Source organism: Acomys minous (assembly GCF_964271855.1).
Source record: "Acomys minous genome assembly, chromosome: 13".
In the NCBI taxonomy this organism is placed as follows: Eukaryota; Metazoa; Chordata; class Mammalia; order Rodentia; family Muridae; genus Acomys; species Acomys minous.
Genome location: NC_140495.1, coordinates 15980977 through 16006196, shown reverse-complemented (window position 1 = coordinate 16006196; position 25220 = coordinate 15980977). Strand labels below are relative to the sequence as shown.

The window sequence follows — 25220 nt, the reverse complement described above, 5'->3', positions numbered from 1 at the left end:
AATTGCTTAGTATAAATAGTGTAGGTTCTAGGAGATCAAAAACACATACTTCCAAAGACCTATGTAAAGTCCCTTTTTGAAAAAGCTAGGGTATAAATAAAAAATGAGTTCAAATCCATACATGAATTAGCAACTATGCTTCTATTCTCACCAACAAGATGTTGATAAAAAATGCTATTAAGGAGATTTATCACTGCAACAACATGACAACAGCTAGAACTGAAACCAGAAGGGATGAGTATGAAGAACATCCACACCTACAGAAAGCAAGCGACTCTTCTAATATTAAACAGGAAAGATTTCTTCCCTATAAAACCTGTCCACAATTACTGATAAAGCCTACACTATTTGTACAAATAAGACTTCATCCACAATCCCCTTATTTGGGTAAATTGTCTTATGTGTGTTCGTGTGCACGTGTGTATACATGTGAAGGTCAGAAGTGGACACTAGATGTCTTCCCTGATCACTTTCTCCTTTTTTTTTGGTTTTTTGAGACAGGGTCTCTCTGTGTAGTCCTGGCTGTCCTGGACTTGCTTTGTAGACCAGGCTGACCTCGAACTCACAGTGATCCGCCTGTCTCTCCCTCCCGAGTGCTGGGATTAAAGGCATGTGCCACCACGCCCGGGACACCACTTTATTTTTGGGACAGGGTATAGTGTGATTTATTTTGTGTGCCTGGCATTTCAAGGGATTCCTCGGTGGCTAGTCAACTGTCCCTTGGGAAAGCTTGGCCTTAAGAACTGCTTGACCCTATGACCTTCATTATTGGTTGCCTCATGGATTTCTGGGAACAGGAAAGGATATAAAAAGTCAGCAGAGGCTTAGAGAGATTGAGTAGGGTTAGAGAAGACAGTTGGTGCAGGAAGAAAGAAAACCAAGTAAGTAGGGCTAGAGAAGGGAAAGCAGTTGGTGCAAAACTGGGCTAGCAGAGTGAAAAAAGAAGGCAACTGAGCCAGGAGAAGATAGTGTTAGGAGAAGAAGCCACAAAAAAAAAAAATCCATGACGTAGCAAAAAGAAAAAAAGCTACAGCAGGTTCTCTCACTGAACCTAGGGCTCATCAACTCATCTAAACTGGCTAGCCAGTGAGCTCCATTGATTTATCCACCTTACTAATCATAGGATTACAGGCACATAGTCCTGAACCCAGATTTGTATATGTGAGTACTGAGGATCCAAGCTCAGGCCTTCATGCTTGTACAGCAAGTACTTTATTGACTAAGCCATCTGCAGCCCCAAAGACCCTTTATCATAACTGAAATATTTCATAATTCTAATTCATAATTCTAATGTTTCAGCTAGCTTTTACTTATAACTCATCTTCACACACACAAAAAAATACTATCTGAAGTTACTAGGCATCTGTGGATTGTCTTTTTAATCAAGGCTTTTTTAAAAACGTCAGCCAAGCTGGGCATAGTGGCACACGCCTTTAATCCCAGCACTTGGGTGGCAGAGACAGGTGGATCTCTGTGATTTCAAGGCCAGCCCGGTCTACAGAGTGAGTCCAGGACAGCTAAGGCTACACAGAGAAACTCTGACTTAGGGGGAAAAGAAAGAAAGAAAGAAAGAAAGAAAGAAAGAAAGAAGGAAGGAAGGAAGGAAGGAAGGAAGGAAGGAAGGAAGGTAGGAAGGAAGGAAGGAAGGAAGGGCCAAAACCAAGATACAAAAAGTAAGTTAGGAGATACAAGAGACTAAAATAAACTGAAATGTCTCTTTTGATTTGGTATCCCAAGCACAGACTGGGCTAAAAGGGGTAGGGGGTAGTCTACACTGTTTATTACTGAGGAGAGAATTTTTCATGAAAAGGCAAACTGGATGTCCTCTAAACCAGGCATACAAAAACCTTTTGCAATTACAACTCCTTCACTGACACAAGAAACATATAAAACATTTTATGCTGAAAAGAGCCAAGAAAACAGCTGCTACAAAGTAAACAAAAAAAAAACTAGGGATGAAATTCTATTTAGAAGGTATAACATCAATAATAATCAGAATGCTTATATTAAGAATGACTGATTTTTAAGGCCTCTAAAATGAAATAGAAAGTAACAAAATAATCAGGTAAATGCAGAAAAGGCAACAGTAAAACTAAGAGCTCTAAAGGTTTGAGGTTTTGTTGCTATTTTGTGTTTGGTTGTTTATATATATATATATTGGTTTGGGGTTTTTTGTTTGTTTGTTTGTTTGCTTTTGTTTTGTTTTGTTTCATTTTGGTTTTTTTGAGATGGTGTTTCTCTGTAGCCTTGGCAGTCCTGGACTTGCTTTGGTGAGCAGGCTGACCTTGATCTCTGAGATATGCCTGCCTCTGCTTTCCTGAGTGCTAGGATTACAGGTGTGCACCACCATGCCCAGCTGGTTCTAAAATATTATCTGTTTTGACTCTTCTAAAATTAGCCCAATTTGAAATAGAAATGTCCCTATTCTGTATTAATTTTTTCACTTAGACATTGTAATTATAGTGAGGATGACTGAAAATGAAGTGTTTCTCTTTCACTGCAAACATTACTAATTACATTGATTAAAAATAATAAATTTAGTTGGGAATAATAGTGCACACCTTGAATCTCAGCACTCAGGGAGGCAACGGCAGGTAGATCACTGAGTTCAAGGCCAGTCTTCTCTACAAAGCAAGTCCCGGATAGTCAAGGCTACACAGAAAAACTCTATCTCAAAAAAAAAAAAAAAACAAAAACAAAAAAAACTAAAACAAACAAACAAAAAAACCCAAAAATATAATTGTTGCATAATGTTCTTGTGGACAGTGGACAGTTTACACTTGTTCATTCAAATGCTGATTTCTCTACCTCACTATCTGGTTTCAATCTGTACATTGCATTGTGATGTTTATTCTAAGTATTTCTTGCTTCAAGTTTGTGTAAACATGTCACTGTTTTCTGTATTGCGAATAAAAGCCAACTAGCCACAGCTGAGCAATAACAAAGAATAGGGTGGGACATCCTGGTCAGTAAGAGGAGGAGAAAGAATAAGAAGGACAGGAGGGACACACATGGAGAGGACCAGGAAGCAGCAGGAAGAATGAGCCGGACCTAGGATACAAGTAAAAATCAAATATAATATGGGAAATCTAAATGGGAGGAAACTATACTAGCTTGGAGGTTTAGGATGGACTAATCATTGTGCAACATTGTGCTATAGGCTAATTAAATAGGTCCTGGTCTCTCTGTGTGCTTATTTGAGTATATAAACTGGTTAAGGAATAACAAGTGATTTTACTGAAATTATAAATCAATATCAAATAATAATCATTTCAACAAATAATCAATTTATCTAAATACATTTAGTAAAGATATAAATTCAGTAATGTATACTCAAAATATCTACATTAAAATACTAAAAACCTAAACCCTTTATTTAAAAAAGACTACAGGATGGCTCAGTGGGTAGAAGTGCATGTTCTTCTGTAAGTACAGAATCCTGAGTTTGAACAATACATAAAAGTAGAAAGAGAGGGCCAGGCATGATGGCGCACACCTTTAATCCCAGCACTTAGGAGGCAGGAGCAGGCAGATCGTTGTGAGTTCGAGGCCAGCCTGGTCTATAAAGTAAGTCTAGGACAGTCAAGGCTACACAGAGAAACCCTGTCTCGAAAAGAAATAAAAAAAAAGTGGAAAGAGAAACTGACAAAGTTTTCCTCTAACTTCTTTACAAGTACTGTGACACATGTTCCCATAAACAAATACCACACATATGTGTGATGATATACATGGACACAATAAATGAATAATTTAAATGTCATGTGTAACCAAATGTGATTAAAAATTAAGGTATGAACCAAGGAAGGCTACTGGACACCAGGAATGTCCAGCTTCTGACCCAGAGCTCTACCTGCCTCCCAGAGGAGACCTGTCAGACCAGACCACAGGAGCATTCAGCCTGCCAGGGCCCTAGGGACACATGGTTCCAGCCTCTGACCCAAGGCCCAACCCGCCTTACCAAGGAGGGCTATCAGACACCAGGAACACCCAGCCTCTGGCCCAGGGCTATACACGACTTCCTGAGGAGGCCTGTAGACACCAAAAACACCCAGCCAACACCAGGGACAACCAGATGGCTAAATATCAGGGTAAAAACACAATCAACAAGAGCCTGGGCAATATGGCACCGCCATAACCCAGTGATCCTTCTACAAAAGCCCTGAATATTCTAATACAGTTGAAATACAAGAAAAGTACCTTAAATCTATTCTTATGGAGATGATAGAGGCCTTTAAAGAGGAAACAAATAAATCCCTTAAAGAAATATAGGAAAATACGGTAAAGCAGGTGAAGAAAATTAATAAAATGGTTCGAGACATGAAAATGGAAACAATAAAGAGAACACAAACTAAGGGAATCCTGGAGATGGAAAACTTAAGGAGAACAGGAACAACAAATACAAGCATCACTGACCAAATACAAGAAACTGAGGAGCAAATCTCAGGCGTAGAAAATATAATTTAAGAAATCAATACATTAGTAAAAGAAACGGTTAAATCTAAAAAGTTCTTGACACAAAGCATCCAAGAAATCAGGAACACTATGAAAAGACAAAATCTAAGACTAATAGGACTAGAAAGAGAAGATTCCTGGCTCCAAAGACCAGAAAATATTTTCAACAACATCATAGAAGAAAATGCCCCCAAACTAAAGAAAGAGCTGCCTATAAATATATAAAAAGTTTACCAAATTGATGGACCAGAAAAGAAAATCCTCCCACCACATAATAATCAAAACACAAAATATACAGAACAAAGAAAGAATATTAAAAGCTGTGACAGGAAAAGGCCAAATAAGATATAAAGACAGGCCTATCGGAATTATACTTGACTTCTCAACAGAGACTTTAAAAGCCAGGAGGGCCTGGACAGATGTCTTTCAGACCCTAAGGGACCATATATGTCAGCCCAGACTACTATACTCAGCAAAACTTTCAATCACCGTAAATGGAGAAAACAAGACATTCCATGACAAAACCAAATTTAAACAATATCTATGCACAAATCCATCCCTACAGAATATAGTATAAAGAAAACTCAACTCAAAGAGGTTAACTACACCCAAGTAAACACAGGAAATAAATAACTCTACTTCAGCAAAACCAAAAGAAGTGTGTGTGTGTCCACACACAAACCACCACCAACATCAAAATAACAGGAACTAGCAATCATTGGTCATTAATATATCTCAACATCAAAGGACACAATTCCCCAATAAAGAGACAAAGGCTATCAGAATGGATGCCAAAACAGGATCTATCATTCTGCTGCATACAAGAAACACATTTCAGCAACAAAGATAGACACTACCTCGGAGTAAAAGGCTGGAAAAAGGATTTCTAAGCAAACAGACACAAGAACAGGCTGGTGTAACCATTCTAATATCTAATAAATAGACTTTCAACCAAAATTAATCAAAAGATATGGAAGGACACTTCATACTCATCAAAGGAAAAATCCACCAAGATGACACCTGAAATCTGAACATCTATATACCAAATACAAGCGCACCCACATTGTAAACAGAAGCATTACTAAAGCTTAAATCACACATTGAACCCCACACAATAATAATGGGAGATTTCAATACCCTGCTCTCACCAATGGACAGGTAATCAAGACAGAAGGTAAACAGAGAAATAATGAAACTAATAGATCCCTGAGTCAAATGGACCTAAGAGATATCTACAGAACTTTTACCCAAACACAAAAGTATATACCTTCTTCTTAGCATCTCACAGAACCTTCTCCAAAATTGACCATATAGCCAGTCACAAAGCAAGCCTCAACTAATACAAGAAAATTGAAATAACCCAGAGTATCTTAGCAGATCACCATAGATTAAAGCTGGACTTCAACAACAAAAGAAACAACAGAAAGCCTACAAACTCATAGAAACTAAACAAAAACTCTCTACTCAATGACCCCTAGGTGAGGGAAGAAAGAAATTAAAGACTTCCTAAAAATTCAGTGAAAATGAAGGCACAACATACCCAAACTTATGGGATACAATAAAGGCAGTGCTAAGAGGAAAGTTCATGGTACTAAGTGCCTTCATAAAGAAATCGAAGGATATCTTAACAGTACACCTGAAAGCTCTAGAACAAAAAGAAGCAAACACATCTAAGAGGAGTAGAAGGCAAGAAATAATCAAACTCAGGGCTGAAATCAATAAATTAGAAACAAAGAGAACATACAAAGAATCAATAAAACCAAGAGCTGGTTCTTTGAGAAAAATGAACAAGATAAGGAAACCCTTAACCAAACTAACCAAAAGTCACAGAGAAAGTATACATGTTAACAAAGTCAGAAAGGAAAAGGGGGACATTACAACAGACACTAAGAAATCCAAATCATTAAGTCCTACTTCAAAAGCCTGTGCGCCACAAAATTAGAAAATCAAAACGAACTAGATTATTTTCTTGATAGATTCCACCTACCAAAGTTAAATCAAGATCAAGTAAACAATTTAAATAGTTCTATAACCCCTAAAGAAATAGAGCAGTCATTAAATCCTCCTAAGCAAAAAAAAAAAAAAAAAAGCCTAGGGATGGATGGTTTCAGTGCAGAATTTTGCCAGACTTTCAAAGAAGAGCTAATACCAATATCCTCAAACTATTCCACAAAATAGAAAAAAGAACATTGTCCAACTCATTCTATGAGGCCACAGTTACCCTGATACCTAAACCATACAAAGATCCAACAAAGAAAGATAATTTCAGACCAATTTCCCTTATGAAAATTGATGCAAAAATACTCAATAAAATACTTGTAATCCAAATCAAAGAACACATTTAAAAAAATCATCCGGGGCTGGAGAGATGGCTCAGAGGTTAAGAATACTGACTGCTCTTCCAGAAGTTCTGAGTTCAACTCCCAGCAACCACATGGTGACTCACAACCATCTACAATGTGATCTGATGCCCTCTTCTGATCTGCAGGTGTACATGCAGGCAGAGTACTGTATACATAATAAATAATAAATAAATTTTTAAAAAAGAAAAAAATCATCTATCATGATCAAGTAGGCTTCACCCCAGGGATGCAGGGATGGTTCAATATATAAAAATTCATCAATGTAAGCTGCTATATAAACAAACTAAAAGGGAGGAAAACCACATTATCATCTCATTAGATGCTGAAAGAGCCAACACCCCTTCATGTTAAAAGTCTTGAAGAGGCCAGGGGTACAAGGTGCATACCTAAAAATAATAAAGGCAATATACATCAATTCCATAGCCAACATCAAATTAAATGGAGAGACACTTAGAGCAGCTTTACTAAAATCAGGGACAAGACAAGGATGTCCACTGTCTCTGTAGCTCTTTAGTATAGTACTTGAAGTCCTAGCCAGAGCTATAAGACAAGTGAAGGAGATCAAGAGTATACAAATTGAGAGCTAAAGAGATGGCTCAGAGGTTAAGAGCACTGTCTGTTCTTCCAAATGGTCCTGAGTTCAATCCCCAGCAACTACATGGTGGCTCTCAACCATCTATAATGAGATCTGGTGACCACCTGTGGAGTACAGGCACACATACAGGCAAATACTGTATAAATAATAAATAAATAAATCTTTTTTTAAAAAAAAGAGTATACAAATTGAAAAGGAAGAAGTCAACGTATTGCTAGCCACACATGATATGATAGTATACATAAATGACCTCCAAAATTCTACCAGAGAACCCCTACAGCTGATAAACACTTCAGCAAAGTAGCAAGATACAAAATTAAGTTTAAAAAAAATCAGTAGCCTCCTTTATACAAATGATAAATGGGCTGAGAAAGAAATTAGGGAAACAACACCCTTCACAATAGCCACAAATAATGGAAAATATTTTGGTGTAACTCTAACCAAGCAAGTGAAAGACCTGTATGACAAGAAATTCAAGTCTCTGAAGAAATAAATTGAAGAGATTTCAGAAGATGGAAAGATCTCCCATGCTCATGGATTGGTAGGCTTAACATAGTGAAAATGGCATCTTCTCAAAACCAATCTATAGATTCAATGCAATTCCTATCAAATTATCCACACAATTCTTTACAGACCTTGAAAGAACAATTCTCACCTTCATATGGAAAAACAAAAAACTCAGTATAGCTAAAACAATCCTGGCCCAGTGGGTACACAGAGGAAGAGGAGGCAGGCTATCTGGATGAGATCTGATAGGCTATGGTCATATGGTGGGGGAGGAGGTCCCCTTCTGTCAGAGGTCTAGGGGAGGGAAATAGGGCAGAGGTATAGGAGAGGGGAAATGTAGATCAAAACAACCCTGAGGTTCCATCTTACACTTGTCAGTTTGGCTATGATCAAAACCTCAAGCAACAGCACACATTGGCAAGGTTGTGGAGAACAGTGAGTAGTCTTCTATTGCTGGTGGAAGTGCAAACTTGTATAACCACTGTGGAAATCAATCTGGCGGTTTCTCAAAAACTTGGGAATAGTTCTACCTCAAGATCTAGCTATACCACTCCTGGGCACATACCCAAAAGATGCCCCACCATGCTACAAGGACACTTACTCAACTATGTACATAGCAGCTTTGTTCTTAATACCCAGAAACTAGAAACCCAGATGTCCCTCAACCAAAGAATGAATAAAGAAAATGTAGTACATTTACACAATTAAATACTAGTCAGCTATGAACAACAAAAACATCTTTAAAATCTACAGGAGAATGGATAAAACCAGAAAAAAAAATCACCTGAGTGAGATAATCCAAGCCCAAAAAGACATGCATGGTATGTACTGATTATAAGTGGATATTAGCCATGAAGTAGAGGATAACCATGCTACAATCCACAGATCCAAAAAAGCTAAGTTACAAGGAGGGCTCAAGGGAGGAAGCTTGAATCTCACTCAGAAAAAGAAATAAAATAGGCACTGGAGATGGAGGGGAGGAAGGAGCTGGATAGGAGAGGGAATGGGGAGGGGAGTTGGGCAGAGGGGATAGGGGTTAGGAGTAGGAAGAGCAAGGGAGAGAGAGCCAGGTAAGACAGTGAAATCAGAGATGGGGAGCGTCTCTTGGATAAGGGAGGCCCAAGGAAGTCTATGGGGGTCACCCTAGCGGAGACTCCTAGCAGCAGAGGATATGGAGCTTGAAGTGGCCAGCTCCCATAGCCAGGCAGGACTTCCGCCCACAAAACTTTTGACCCAAAATTTGTCCTGCTGACAAGATGTGCAGGGACAAGATATGCAGGGACTTGAGACCAATCCCATGAGAGAGAACCAATCCCTGAAACTATTAATGTTACTCTGCTATGCTTGTAGACAGGAGCCCAGCATAACTCCTCTGAGAGGCGTCACCCAGCAGCTGATGGGAACAGATGCAGAGACCCACATACATGGACTGGTCCTAAGCCCCCTACACATATGTAGCAGATGCACAGCTTGGTCTTCACGTGGATTTCCCCCAAAACAGGAGTGGGAGCCCTCTCTGATTCTGATGCCTCTCTTTGTATCCAGTTCTCCTAACTGGACCACCTAGTCTGTCCTCAATGAGAGAGGACGTACCTAGTTCTGTAATGACTTAATGTGCCAGGGTGGGTTGGTACCCATGGGTAACCTCCCCCTTCTCTGGAAGAGGAGAAGGAGAATGAGGAGAAGGTCATGCAAGGAGGGAACTGGGAGGAGAGAGGAGGCTGCAATCAGATGTAAAGTGAATAAATAAATAAATTTCAAATGAAAAATAAAAATAGGCATCCATGTTCAAGGGCTTTTCATGCCCATGATCTAAGGAAGAAGTCATACACACAAAATTAAGGTTTGAAATAAAACTAAATTTCTGGCATATAAATATTAATTCCTCTCTTCTACTAGGGATTTTAAAATTAGGAGTGTAATGGTTACTTTTATTGTACTGTGACAGAGTACCTGACAAAGCAACTTATGGGAGGATTGGTTTTGCTCATGGTTTGAAGAGACAATCCACTGAGCAGACACAAAACAGCTGGTCACACTACCTCTAAAATAAGGCAACAAAGAAAGACACATGCCATTACTCAAGATACCTCCCTTCTTTTTCTCTTTTTACTCCCAGGCCCTAACCTGAGAAATGATGCTGCCCACATTTAGGGCCAATTTTCCCTTCTTTGCTAAATTACATCTCTGTGTATGCTAGAGATCTCCTATGTGGTAAGGTTAACCACAGCACATTCTGCTTAAGTAATTGGTTCCCAAAGAAAAGGAAAATATTATGGGAAGCTCTTTTAAATAAAAATAACCATGTTAGGCTGAAAAGCAAAACACAAACCATGAGTTTTAGAAGACCTGGATTTACAATACTTTCAAAGATAATAAATTCATAAAAATATTACAGACTTTAAATATCATTAATGTCCAAGAAAAGAAACTGAGAACACTAGACAGTTTCCATAGAAGGAGGATGCACAATAGTTTGCAACTGTGAGATTTCATCAATTAAGTGCTCAGCAACTACCTCATATGAAAATAAAGTCAGAGCTGTGATATTTACATTGGTCATTAGTCACACCAAACACTTCATACTAACTTAAAGTCACTTCAAATCAACTTGAAAATTGTTTGTTTTGTTTATTTCATTTTAATCCTGTTATATTAAATAAGCAAACAAATTAGGTAAATACTAATAAAAAATCTATTTGAAAAATAGTCTTGGTATAAATAAGAAATTAATGTATGTGAAAGGCATAACGTTTAAACACATGCATCACATGGTAATGATGAGGGGGGAAAGTGGTAATGACTTAGGCTTGTGCCACATTCTGTGCTAGAAGTTTTACCATCTATTATCTCAGACACTGATGAATATCACTTTGGTAAATATGTGTTATTGTTGAGATTTGTAAAATGAACTTGCTAGTCCCCCAATGCAAGTGAAGCCAACTACCCCAAAGAGGCAGAAAGTACCACTACAACTGCTGCTGATACAGAGGCTACAGAACAATGTGAGCAGTGTTAACTCAAAGAATGGAGCCTCTATACAGACCATGCCATGTGACAGTCAACAATCAGCAGCCAAACCAGGTGCAAACCAAGCAAGTCATATCAGAAGTACCATCTGCAGCTCGAGGAGGTATATGCTTTGACATGAAATTTCAAGCCTTTTATTTCAAAGATGTAACACATTTTTCACTGACAAACGTAAAAGGATCCAAACTTATCGGTCCTTAACTAGAGTAACAAATACCCTTGTAGGAGATCACAGACAAGCAAAAGATACAGAAAAAGCAAGTACACTCTCTTATCAATCCCATAATTTAAATTAGTCTGATTTAATTTTTTTTAATCATGCAGGCTGGTAAGATGGCTCAGCAGGTGAAAACACTTGCTGCGCAAGCCTGGTGACCTGAGTTCAATCCTCAGCACCATGTAAAGATGAAAAGAAAGAGCCAGTTCCACAACATTGTCTTCTGACCTCCATACATGCACCATGGCACACATGCCTGCACATACAAATAATGATAAAAAGAATTTTAATTGTTTCTTTGTGAAGGACAGATTGGACTGAGTGCACATTCTAAATATCATGTAAGAAACCAACTGTGAATTTGAGGGCCAAACACAAATCCTACAACCTTTAAAAACTACTTTCTTAATTTGGTATGTCAATAAAAATATGCATAGCCTGCAAATTCTTGGTGTAGTTTACAATTATGTAACTAATAATAGGCAAGAAAGTGCCAATCAATTATAAAACTAAGAAACTTTTAGCAGAATTCGGCCCCAAAAAGTAGAAACATAACTATTCAAAAGGCTGACTTTCAAAATTATCTTTCCACTATTTTCACTGAAAAGTCTAAAGAATAATCCTGTATATTTATTCACATAATTTACTGCTATTTATGACCTATAACTATAAAAGTTGGTAATCAGCAATAACTAAATATGCATTCAAAATCGGAGAATATGCTTCCAAATGAGTCATTACTGTCTTGAAAGTAGTGATTCTAGAGAGTCCTAAACAAATTTTAATAATACTACCACAGAATGGTAGCACTCACTTCCAGGATGAGTCTTCCCCATTAGTTATGCTGCTGTGGAAGCAGCCTCACATGCCCAGAATAACTACAAGTACCAATTTTAATTATTTTACAGAAAGAAAACTTGAGTGCTAGCAAGGTTATGCTTACTGCACTAAATCATCCATAATAAGCTATATACAAAATTCTGGTTTCTCATGATCCACTTCACTACCATTTCCACAAAGTCAAGGGCATATCCACTGAAAATACTAGACGAGACAACAGTAAGTAGCTCAGATTTCTAAACACAAAGAATATCTATCATGTTGAGTTGCCAGAAGCCATTTAATTCCATGAGATATATGAGAGATTATCAATGTCATTTTGAAACTCTAATAAATTTGGTTTCAAATATACACACAAAACTACAAAACAAATTAAAATCCTCCTCTGCCCAACAGAAACTACCTTCCAGCTTCAGGAAAAAGTACACACTTTTTTGTTTTGTTTTGTTTCAAAACAGGGTTTCTCTATGTAGCCCTGGCTGTCCTGGAACTCACTCTGTAGACTAGACTGGCCTTGAACTCAAGAGACCCGCCTGCCTCTGCTTCCTGGGTGCTAGGATTAAAGGTGTGAGCCACCACTGCTCAGCCATAAAAGAACTATTTTTTAACATTGGCTTACTCATTTCTTCAATACTACTTTTAAAAAAAAGACTACTGCCGGGAGTGGTGGCGCACACCTTTAATCCTAGCACTCGGGAGGCAGAGGTGGGTGGATTAATGTGTTTGAGGCCAGCCTGGTCTACAAAGTGAGTCCAGGAAAGCCACGGCTACACAGAGAAACCTTGTCTCAAAAAACTAAAAATAAATAAGTAATGAAAATAAAAAGGACTACTAAACTTGTGTGAAATTATATCTACAATATAGTTCAAAAAAGAAAACAGATTTATTCTCTCCAGCTTGATAATAGAAACATTCTTATAGAACATCCAGCATCAATTTTAAGACTAGAAGTAATACGAGAACATACAGCTAAGTCCAAAAATACTAAGAGAATTAGAAGGCAGAAATGTTAAGTAGATGTTGCAGTTATTTTTTTATAAAACTGAGTGTGTTTTTCGGTTTCTCTCTTAACCTGGCTATCACACAATAGTTGAGATTCTTTAATATGTGTTTAATAAGCTTCACAAGACAATAACTGAGTAGTTATTACTCGACTCTTAACCCTCTTAGCTAATCAGGTTCCTTCCCAGCAAACATCCCAGAGATACTCGCACTTTGTAGCTTTCCTGCTTCAGCCCCTTCTCCTGATGTATTTGGACCTCTCCCATGGCTGAATCCTACTTCCTCCTCCAATTAGTCCAGCCCTGTTCTCTCCCTTGCTCAGACACTAGCTGCCAAGCCTCTTTGCTGACAGGGAAAATTGGGGAACGGTATTTATACAACATGAGACAGAAGATTCTCAGAACAAAGATTGCAACCAGATATAGAGGGTACAGAAATCAGCATTTGAATTACACAATAACCTTATGCCTACAGTAGAAACTGGAATCAAGTGAAAAACCTACAGAAGTACATGACAGAGTCAAAGTCAAAATAGCTTATAAATCATGAATCAGTCTAAAAAAACAATAGGCCTGGGAATCTGTGTGCCATTCCAGATTGGGTAAATTTCCCCTCTTCCCAAAATATCTTATAGACAAAAAGGAGACATTTTCTGAACACACACACACACACACACACACACACACACACACACACACACTTGCAAGTTTAGTATATACGTCTGTGGGGGTGGGGGAGGAGAGAGAGAGAGAGGGAGTGTGTGTGTGTGTGTGTGTGTGTGTGTGTGTGTGTGTGTGTAAGTCAAGTCTCTCCTACTTTATGGGTTCTGAAAATCAAACTCAGGTCATCAGACGTTACGGTACGTGTCACATCACTGGTCCTCGGAGTTAGTCATCTTGAGAAGGTCTCGTCTGAAACTTTTAGTTTGAAGTCAGAAGTCTCTGTATGTTCCTATCTCTAGAACCCACAGCAAGTATCAATTTACTGAATAAGTGACTAAGGTATCTGCCTTGCAAGCTACTTTGCCTATAAGTAAATTCTGAAAAAAAAAAAAAAAAAAAAAAGACACTGAGAAAACTATGTAGAAGTAAATACATCTGTGGTGTACAAGGAAACAAAGGTTGCTTTCGCCTCCAGACTATAAAGTAGGGACAGCTGTAGGAGCTGGGGAGTAAGGCAGCAAGTGATCAAATATGACTAAGTGTAGGAGCTAAGTCTAGAAGCAGCAGAGTTTATGGAGTAGTAGTGTGTGAAGAAGTTGCCATTATACTGCCCTCCCCATTTCACTGTAGAAAATAGTTACCCCATAGCATCACCCTATCTGTCCCCAGCAGGAGTCATCAAAGGTGCCAGGATCAGATGGGCTTGTAGTGTCAGACTGTGTTCTATGAATATGAACAAACAAACAAACAAAATACTAGGGAAAATTGCTAGGAGAGCAGGATAGTGCCCTATCTCCTATTTGCAAAATAACAGAAATGTCATACATGGCTCTAGTAACCAACCATTACAATGTGATGATTACTCTTTACTGTCAATTGGATTGAATTTACAATCACCATGGAAACAGACCCATTGGCATGTCTATGAGAATATCTCCAAAAATGAGTAAAGAATGAAGACATACCCTAAATGTTGGTAAAAAACCATTCTATAGGGTCTTGGACTAAATAAAAGGAAGAAAGCCAATAGAGCACTCATCCCAGTGCTTTCAGGTTGCAAATGCAACCTCGTGCTCCTACGGCCATGGCCTCCCTCTAGGATGAACTGACCTCAAACTGTTAGCCAAAATAAACTCTTCTTCTGTAGACTGGTTTTGTCAGGTATTTTATCACAGCAACAAGAGAAGTAACTGATACAGAAGTTGCAGTGTTAAGCACTGAAGAGAGCCACCTACAGCCTAGGTTCTCTCCAAGAGCCAGACAGCTGAGAAATCACTGAAAGAGCATCTGTTTAGCACAAGTTGAGAGAATCCATCCCTTCCATGTAACTAATCTTGGCAGACACGAGACTTTTACTTTAATTCATGTAATTTTATTTTTACTAAGATTTTTTGTTATATCTGCTTAGCTTGAATACATACACACATATCTTTTCTCTTTTCTTCTTTAAAATTTTTTACTTTTTTCTTTTTCCCTTATTCTTCAGATTTTTCTCTTGTTCCCCTCTTTATGTTTTTACTACTTTTTGAAATATTTCATCTTTTTTACTATTTAGTTCATTGTTTATTGTCCCTTTCTTTGCTATTCTTATTGGTGTTGTAAGGGTTCTTGTTTTAAATTAGTTATTACTTCATTTCCGTATCTTGTTTGTTTTTATGATGTAGTTGTCACTATTTATTTTCTTCTGTATAGTGCTAGGGGTGAGACCCAAATGCCTTGAATGTGTTGGATGGGAAAACTGCCACTGAATCACACCAAGTCCAACTGAGAAAATTCACCTAAATCCACATAAATTTTATCTTGTATAAACCTTATTATATATTTTCAAAAAGAGAGAGAAATTTAAGTCTGATCCTCTGCAAGAGCAGTAAATGCTCTCAACTACACAACCGTCTCTTCAGCCCCCCTCCTTTTTTTTGCATTTATTCTGGGTTTGTTTTTGTGAGACCCTAAGAATCCATTTGGTTGATGTCTTAGTGGTGGTGGTGGTTGCTGCTGCTGCTGCTAGTGAGGCACTTTAATAACTATAAAGTTTCCTGTTAGAACTTTCTCCACTATGTTTCATAACTCCCAATTTGTTATGTTTAATTTAGTTCTATTTTTTTCTTGGTTATTCTTTCAAAAACTGTATTTGATCACAATGTGAAGAAATGTTTATTTCTAAGAATATTTAAAGTGAGCACTGCGTTGGAGATAATTTTCCAGCAAAGCATACTACTAAACTTGTTTGTTTCCAGGGGCTGGAGAGACAGCAGTAAAAAACACGTGTTGCTATTGTAGAAGATCTGAGTTTGGTTCTGCGGCTCACAAATATCTGTAACTCTAGTTTCAAGGGATTCAATGCCTTCTTTTGACTTCTGGGGACACTAGGAGAACAGGAAGCTAAGACATTCATATACATAAGCTTTTAAAAATCTAATTTAAAAATATTTTTAGAAAATGTATATGTTTCCACAGTCATGTTAGGTTACATTTATAAGCCCACATAACAACAAACCAATGAATCAGAGCGTCACTACCACATACCCACAACACAACAGCTCCTCTCCTTTGTATCATTTAAATGGACTTCTAGTCATACTGAAAGGATAGACTATGCTGTTGAAGTAATTTCCAATGACATCAATTTTATTCTTTTTTGGGGGGGGGGACGGTTGTTTGTTTGCTTACTTGGTTTTGAATATGTGTTTGTGTATATGGCATGTGTATGCAATCATGTGTGCACAAATGTTCATGCAGATACATTGGTACAAGTGGGTGTATGTACTGTGTGAGTATGCATGTGGAGGCCAGAGTTGATGTAGGGTGCTGCCGTCACCACCTGTTCTTTTTTCACTTGTATGTGTGTGAATATGCATGGGAATGTAGGCACCCACAGAGGCCAAACATGCTGGATCCCACTAAAGCTAGAGTTACAGGTCAGCCTCCTTACGTGGGTGTTGGGAATAGAACTTGAGTCCTCTGAAAGCACAGTGCGTGTTCTTAACAACTGAGCCGCCACCATCTTAGTTTTGAGACAAAGTTCCTCACTGAGCCTGGAGCTGAGATATTCAGCTAAACTGGCTGGCTGCAGTGATCTACTTGCCTGAGGCCCTAGTGCTAACAGATATGGCACTGGAGGTCCAAACTCAGACCTTCTTGTGTGAGCAGTAGGTACTTTTACATCTGAGCTATCTTCCCTGAACCCCAATTTTTTGCTAATGCTTTGATTCTGTATAATTTCTAACTTGATTTTTGTTTGTTTGTTTGTTTGTTTGTTTGGTATTTAGAGACAGCATTTCTCTGTGTAGCCCTGGCTGTCCTGGAACTCACTCTGTAGACCAGGCTGACCTCAAACTCACAAGATCTATCTGCCTGCCTCTGCCTCTGCCTCTGGAGTGCTAGGATTAAAGGTATGTACCACCACCGCTTGGCTTCTATCTTGATTTTGTTGCAGAATTTTGAAAAGTATATTTTCAGAATGCATAAATGTCATGGTAAAAATGAGACATATATAAGAGAAAAGGAAAGTAATGGAATCAGACTTCACTGGAGCATATATTTGATCTTACAACAGCTAAAGATACCTAGTCAATCTGACAGAAAAACAAAGATGAACCAATAACAATTCACTCAAATGCAGATAAATACAAATAGATTTATAGGAAATTAAAAATGATCATTTGACATAATATGTAAAATTAATATTCTGATGGCCAGGAATATCTGTTACTACATTAGGCCAAAAACTTACACCTTTGTGTTGAATATAAATTAGAAAAGATTTTATAACAGTATTTAATATGGTTGATAATGGCTTCACAAGGATTGCTTTAAAATCTATTAGCATAACCTTAAGAGTAACTGATCACTATTTATGTGTTTTATAGGTCCATACTTACCTTCACATTTTTCAAGAATCTGAACTGTTTCTCCTATTTCTAAGACCAGTCCTTGAGGTACAGATCCTCGAAAGCTGCATATCACTAGAAAAGCAAGGATAAACATATCAGTTAGTATTTTTTAAATATTTACAATCAGAGTCACTGAGTTAAACACTGAATTTTTCATATAAACTCTCCATTATTTAATAATTCTTGCTTTAATGTGTAAGCCTCTTTAACATAGTCAATATACTGTGAAAGGTAATATCATTTAATCAGAAAGTTACACACATTGTGGCAAAATTATTATTCCTGAGTGGTGTGAACATCCTCCTATATAAAAACACTTCATGGTAGCTGTTGGGGGAAAAGAGAAAACCAGTAGCTCACAAAAAGGCATTGAATTTAGGGCCCCTGTTTGCTGGACTATTAAACTCCGTATTGGTATCTGTAGACAGAATGGTCTTATAGATATGCTATGTAACTCTTGACATATGCAATGAAGAAAATGCTACTGGAGATTTTGTTCACCTTTTTGTTTCACATATGCATATTTACTGCTATTAGCAGCATATGACAGTTTCAACATCAATTCAATTTGAGAACTTATTTTTTCATGTTTGCTTTTTAATAAAAGAACCTCATTCTTATAATACAAGGTACTAGGGCAGCAGCCCTGGCCATCTTTACCTAAGCATTTCCTTCATATTCCTCTTTGTTCAAATTTCCTAGGTATATGAAACTTGTTGCAAAATCCAGTATTGTAGTAGATTGCTATTTTACATATTTAAAGTTGCAATATTGTGTCTTCTCCCTTCTGTTATGATTCTGTGCTTAAGGTGTTAGATGAGCTCCAAGTAAACTCTTTCTAAAAAGGAACTAATATTTTTAATGGTAAAACAGTTCTAGAATTAACATTTATCTTTATTAACCTGTGTCCTTTGCTTTGATTTTAAAATGTGCAGTTTTAGCTTAAATTCGTCTGTTATAAAAACAGAACCATAGATACCGCTAAGAAACAGCACCAGTCCACCCACCCTTCCTTTTTGCCTAGTCTCTTTTAAAGAAATGTCCTAATGACTAGAATTGAATGCACTGTCCAGCTCAAGTTTACACAGGTAGGTATGAAGTATCTTAGGAAAGGAAAGGCAAAAGCTTTCACAAAATCTAATTTCTGTGCATCTGTGTCTGTGGTTTATACAATCTTCTTTTCAATCACTCTTCCCTAAGACTTGACATTTTAGTATTTTGACCTGTAAATTGGTTTGAAAATGTTACTGTACTTGTGTACCTTGAATTCTTATCTCACTGTATGTTTGATTTAAGTGATTTCAGTAGAAATTATAAGTTGACTATTCAACTAGTTTTGCAGGCTTTCACTTTGCTAAACTATTTAAAAATATCATTCAATTACAAGCTCCTTCTGGTTATTATTACAGGAAAAAACAATAGCTTTTAAAAACATTTTTCGAAATAATATTTTTATTAATCCTGTGGAATTTCACATCCTACACCTCACCACACTTACATCCCAGTCCTTCCATATAACCACACACCCACAGCAATTGCGGCTTCTCAACAAAACAAGAGCAAACAAATCCAGATGGTGCAGGCCACAGATATCCACCTGGCCTTTGGTGGTGACATGGGGCACAGATATCAACACAGATCCTGGCTGCAGTAGGACCAGAGACCCAGACAGTTCTCTGTGGCAGCATGCCTCCCCCCATCAACATGGCCTCAGACCACAAATAGACAGACAATCACATGGTGCTACATGGACCACATCATGGTCCACATCAAGACCACAAACATCAAGACCACAAACCCACACAAGCCCTCAACAGAATCACTGGCCACAGCAGTCCTTTGAGGATGTCTAGTTCAGAAGTGAAACATCTTGGGCGGCTGAGTCTGTGCCTGCACCAGCTCCAGGCTGCTACACACCACCTCGCCAATACCACTGGGAAAAGACATGTTCCACTGTCACCCACAGCCCTCTCTCACACCCGTCACCATCCTCACGGCTCCCACTTGGCCTCTCTCCATAGCACACACGCCACTCCTCTCTTCCATCGTTCCCACCTCTCCATCACACATTCGTTCTCCACAGTGGTGCCTGGGAGGCCTAGGCAGCTTGGGCAGCTTTTGCCATCTGTCCATCCCCCATCCCCTCCAACCCCCATGTTCATGTAAGCGTGGGCTCCTTTTTAACATTTTGATATTTGTAAAAGTCTTAAAAATACTCAGGAGTTTAAAAATCAGATTAATTCAAGTCTTCAAGAAATCAAAATTTAAGGAACAGATACCCAAAATAAATTCAAAAATTGGGTTTTCTTTTCTAGTCATCCACTAACCATGTTATCAACAGTTCAGAATCATGAGGATGCTGAGAAACTTGACTGTTCACTTTCTTGGCTCTGAAAATATGGATGGTTATTTTTAAATTGTCTGTTAGAGACATGAGAAAAATATAAGGCAGCCTGTGGCCCTAAATAGCTACATGCCATCTTATGACATTTTAAAACTTATATATGACTACTGTTCTGCTCTAATGACAATTTATGTCTAACTTAAAAGACAAAATTTTGGCCAGGCAGTGGTGGCGCGTGCCTTTAATCACAGCACTCGGGAGGCTGAGGCAAGCAGATCTGCCAGTTTAAGGCCAGCCTGGTCTACATAGTGAGTTCTAGGGTAGCTGGGGCTACACAAAAACTTTTGTCTTGAAAAACAAAAAAAGACAACATTTTGTTTTGTTTTAATGTTTCAGACTTAGACTCTTAGGAAATTACCTTAGCAAAACTGAAATTCATTTAAGTATCTCTTTGTGTCTTTGAAGCAACAGCTTTGTAGGCAACTATCTTTAAATAATACCCTATGTATCTATATGACTTTCAGAATTATATTAACTATGTATCTGAACTTCATATAATATAAAAATGTTTACATAATCAAAGACATATAAAGTCAATGCACTCAAAACAGCCAGCTAACAGCTGTTGCTCACCCAGGGCCTTCTCAGCAGCTAAGTACAGCTGACAATACAGCAGCTGCAACCAGAGCCAGCCTGAGCAATGGGCACAGCAGGCCAGAGCACAGCCCTGCTTTCCCTGGGCTCTGGGTCAGGATAAATAAGTTGAGATAACCCCCTGGGCACATAGAAATGCAAGGCAGCTCCATGCCAATACCCTGGGTGAGAACAAGAAACAACTCAGAGATAGTGAATTATGGAAAGCTAACAAGAAAATTCCTCCCATCCATGCAGCTATACTAACTGATACAAATGATGGGATCTTTTCATACTGCACTAGACTTGCTAATGTTTTTCTCTAGTTCCCTTAGCTACTAACAAACTAGAACCTGATTGTGATGAGCCTTTGGAGATCCTACTTTCTGTAAATAGTTTCATTATGGGGCTGAAATGGTTCCACTGTTAAGAGTAGCAGCTGTTCTTCTAAAAGATTTAGGTGGGGCTGGAGAGATGGTTTAGAGCTTAAGAGCATTGACTGCTCTTTCAAAAGTCCTGAGTTCAATTCCCAGCAACCACATGGTAGCTCACAACCATCTATAATGTGATCTGATGCCCTCTTCTGGCCTGCAGGTGTATATACAATCAGAGCACTCATGTATAATAATAAATAAATAAACCTTTTTGTTTGTTTGTGTTTGTTTGTTTTTCAAGACAGGGTTTTCTCTGTGTTAGCCTTGGCTGTCCTGGACTCACTCTGTAGACCAGGCTGGCCTGAAACTCATATCAATCTGCTTGCCTCTGCCTCCCAAGTGCTGGGATTAAAGATGTGTGCCACCACTCCTGGTTAAATAAATAAACCTTTAAAAAATTAAATTAAGTTAAATTAAAAATAAATAAAAGACTCAGGTATGAGTCCCAGCATCAACATGATGGCTCCCAACCATCTGTTATTCCATTTCTGGGGACCCAGTACCCTCTTCTAGTCTTCAAAGCCACTGTACGCATGTGGTGCACAGACATACATGCAGGCATAATTCATATACATAAAATTATTTTTAACTTTTTAAAAGTTTCATTACATGTGGTATAACGCTGACCTATTAATGTCTTACAGACTTAAAAAGGCATCTGGAAAAAAACCTATCATCTGAACAATCATGCTGTTTGAAACATACGTGTGTGTGTGTGTGTGTGTGTGTGTGTGTGTGTGTGTGTGTGTGTGTATGTGTCTAGAAATATATACATATATGTGTGCTTTTCCCTAACAAAATAATATAGTAAAATGGCATATACTTGTATACAACCTGTCTGTAATACCTAACACTATTCCATAAATTTTTTAAGAGTAATTTTTTTAAACCTTTCTTTGTAATTCTTCTATGTGTAAGAATGCAATGCTAGATCTGCTGCTCGGATGCAGGCCACGCCACTCAGAACAGGTAAGAGCCCCACCTGCCCTTGGAACTCTCCCACACCCTCAGTTCAGATCCCAATGACCCACCCAGCTGACACCACTTTCCACCTGACTCTGCACTCCTATGGTCATACCCTCCCACCAGTACACAGGCAGATATACACTGTTCAAGTGCAAGCCATGCCCGTCAGAACAGGTCTAGACCACACCAGTGAGAAGAACAGAGACACACACACCCATGAACAAAAGTCCATACTAGCTGCCAGAAGTCCAGTCTCGAACTCTGAAGAGATTCCCTGCTGGACCAGAGGTCACACCAACCACCAGAAATACAGACCACAAAGACCAGAACACCTTAGATAAAACAGAAACCAAGGAATAAAACAACCATCCTACAAAAACAAATTCAGAAAAAGCACCTAAACCTATATTCATCCCAAATCTAGATAACTAAACACCAGTATTAAACACAATCAACAACAGGCAGGGAAATATGGCACAACCAGAACCCAGCTGTCCTCTAACAGCAAACCCTGAATATTCCAATGCAGCTGAAGCACAAGAAAGCAACCTTAAAAGCAAATTTATGATAATAGAGGTTTTTTGTTTTGTTTTCTTTTTCAAGACACGGTTTCTCTGTGTATCCTTGGGTGTCCTAGAACTCACTTTGTAGACCAGGCTGGCCTTGAACTCACAGAGATCCATATACCTCCAAACTACTAGGATTAAGGGCATGTGCCACCATGCCCAGCGATAACAGAGGTTCATAAAGAGGAAATGAAATAAAGAAAGCCAAGACGGGCAATGGTGGCACACACCTTTAATCCCAGCACTCGGGAGGCAGAGGTAGGTGGATCTCTATGAGTTGGAGGGCCAGCCTGGTCTACAAAGTGAGTCCAGGACAGCCAGGGCTACACAGAGAGACCCTGTCTTGAAAAACCAAAAAAAAAAAGAAAAAAGAAAAAAGAAAAGAAAAGAAAAAAAGAAAAAGAAAGCCAGAAAACACACACACCCAAAAAAAAAAGGTGAAAGAAAGAAATAAAACAATTTAAGACCTGAAAGTGGGAAAAGAAGCAATGAAAATCTAGGTACATGAACAGAAAGTACAGACACAAGCGTAAGCAACGGAATACCAGAGGTGGAAGAGATAATCTCTGGTGTAAAAGATACAAGAAACTGATGCATTTGTCTAAGAAAATGTTAAACCTAAAAAGCTACACCCATCAGAATGGCTAAGATCAAAAAGTCAAGCGACACCACATGCTGGCGAGGATGTGGAGAGAGAGGAACACTCCTTCACTGCTGGTGGGAATGCAAACTAGTACAGCCACTTTGGAAATCTATCTGGTGCTATCTCAGAAAAATGGGAATAGGGCTTCCTCAAGACCCAGCTATTCCACTCCTTGGAATATACCCAGAAGATGCTCCAGCACACAACAAGAAAATTTGCTCAACCATGTTCATAGCAGCCTTATTCATAATAGCCAGAACATGGAAACAGCCTAAGTGTCCCTCAATAGAAGAATGGATAAAGAAACTGTGGTACATATACACTATGGAATACTATTCATCTATTAAAAACAAGGAATTCTCGAAATTTGTGGATAAATAGATTGAGCTAGAAATGATCATAATGAGTGAGTTAACCCAGAGCAGAAAGACTCAAATGGTATATACTCACTTATATCTGCATATTAGCCCAAGGGGCATGTCCCACGAAAGCCTTCACTTACCAGGAAACTGAGACAGAGGGGAGGACATTCTAGTGGGACTCTAGATGAGAGAAGCATGGGAGAATGGCAAAGTAGAAGGATCCAGAGGGTCCTAGAAGCCTACAAGTAGAACATTATGATAGGCAGATTTGGGCTCAGGGGTCCCGCTCAAACTAAGGCACCAGCCAAGGACAATACAGGCGGTAAACCTTAAACCCCTACCCAGATCTAGACAATGGACAGAACACTCTCCACAGTAGAGTGGAGAGTGGGATATTACTTTCTCACATACTCTGGTGCCTCACCTTTGACCATGTCCCCTGGAGGGGGAGACCTGGTGGCACTCAGAGGAAGGACAGCAGGTTACCAAGAAGAGACTTGATACCCTATGAACATATACAGGGGGAGGTAATCCCCGTCAGGAACAGTCATAGGGGAGGGGAATAAGGGGAAAATGGGAGGGAGGGAAGAATGGGAGGATACAAGGGATGGGATAACCATTGAGATGTAACAAGAATAAATTAATAAAGGAGAAAAAAAAACCTAAAAAGCTCCTGACACAAAACATCCAGGAAATATGAGACACTATGAAAAGACCAACCCTAAAATATAATGGTAAAAGAAGAAGATTCTCAGCTCAAAGGCCCAGAAAATATTTTGAACAAAATCATAGGAGAAAATTTTCCTGATCTAAAGGAGATGTCTATAAAAGTACAAGAAGCTTACAGAACACCAAATAGATTAGACCAGAAAAGAAATTCCCCTTTCCTCATAATAATCAAAACACTAAGCATAAGGAACAAAAAATAAAGCAGCAATGATAAAAAACAACAGGTAGCATATAAAAGCAGACCTACTAGAATTAACCTGACTTCTCAATAGAGACTCTAAAAATAAAGGGCTGCACAGATGTCTTGCAAGACTCTAAGGGACCACAGAAGCCAGTCCAGACTACTATACCCAGTGAAACTTTCAATCGCTATAGATGAAGAAAACAAAATATTCCATGAGCGCAAAATTTAAACATTATCTATCTACAAATCCAGACAGACCTACAGAAAGTACTAGAGAGAATACATCAACCCATAGAGATTAAATATACCCATAAAAACACAGAAAATAAATAATCTCAACCAGAAAAACCAAAGCAAGCAAGCAAGCAAGCAAACACACACACACACACACACACACACACACACACACACACACACACACAGACACACACGCCTACTACTACCAACAACAAAATAACAAAATTAAAAATCACTGTTTGCTGATATCTCTCAGTATCAATGGACTCAATTCCCTAATAAAAGAACACAGGCTAACAAAATAGATGCAAAACAGGATTCATCCTTCTGCTGAATACCAGAAACACATCTCAGTCAGGCGTGGTGGCAAATGACTAATTCCAGCACTCAGGGAGGCAGAGGTAGACAGATCATTGTGAGTGATTTTGAGGCCATCCCAGTCTACAAAGTGAGTCCAGGACATCCAAGGGTATAATAGAGTAATCCTATCTGGAAAAAAAAAAAAAGACAGAAAGAAAAGGGGGAGGGAAAGGAAAGGAAAAGAAACCAAACACACATCAA

General features: G+C 38.6%; 1 protein-coding gene across 6 annotated transcripts in view; it reads right to left on the bottom strand.

Annotated features, from left to right (window-relative positions):
• Window positions 1-25220, bottom strand: part of DOCK3 (dedicator of cytokinesis 3) — a 336530-nt gene that overhangs the window by 283596 nt on the left and 27714 nt on the right. For all 6 annotated transcript variants that reach the window (XM_084752557.1, XM_084752558.1, XM_084752559.1 and 3 more), the window contains exon 2: window positions 17550-17633. In XM_084752557.1, the coding sequence (XP_084608683.1) occupies window positions 17550-17633 (84 nt within the window). The remainder of the gene's footprint in view (window positions 1-17549; window positions 17634-25220) is intronic.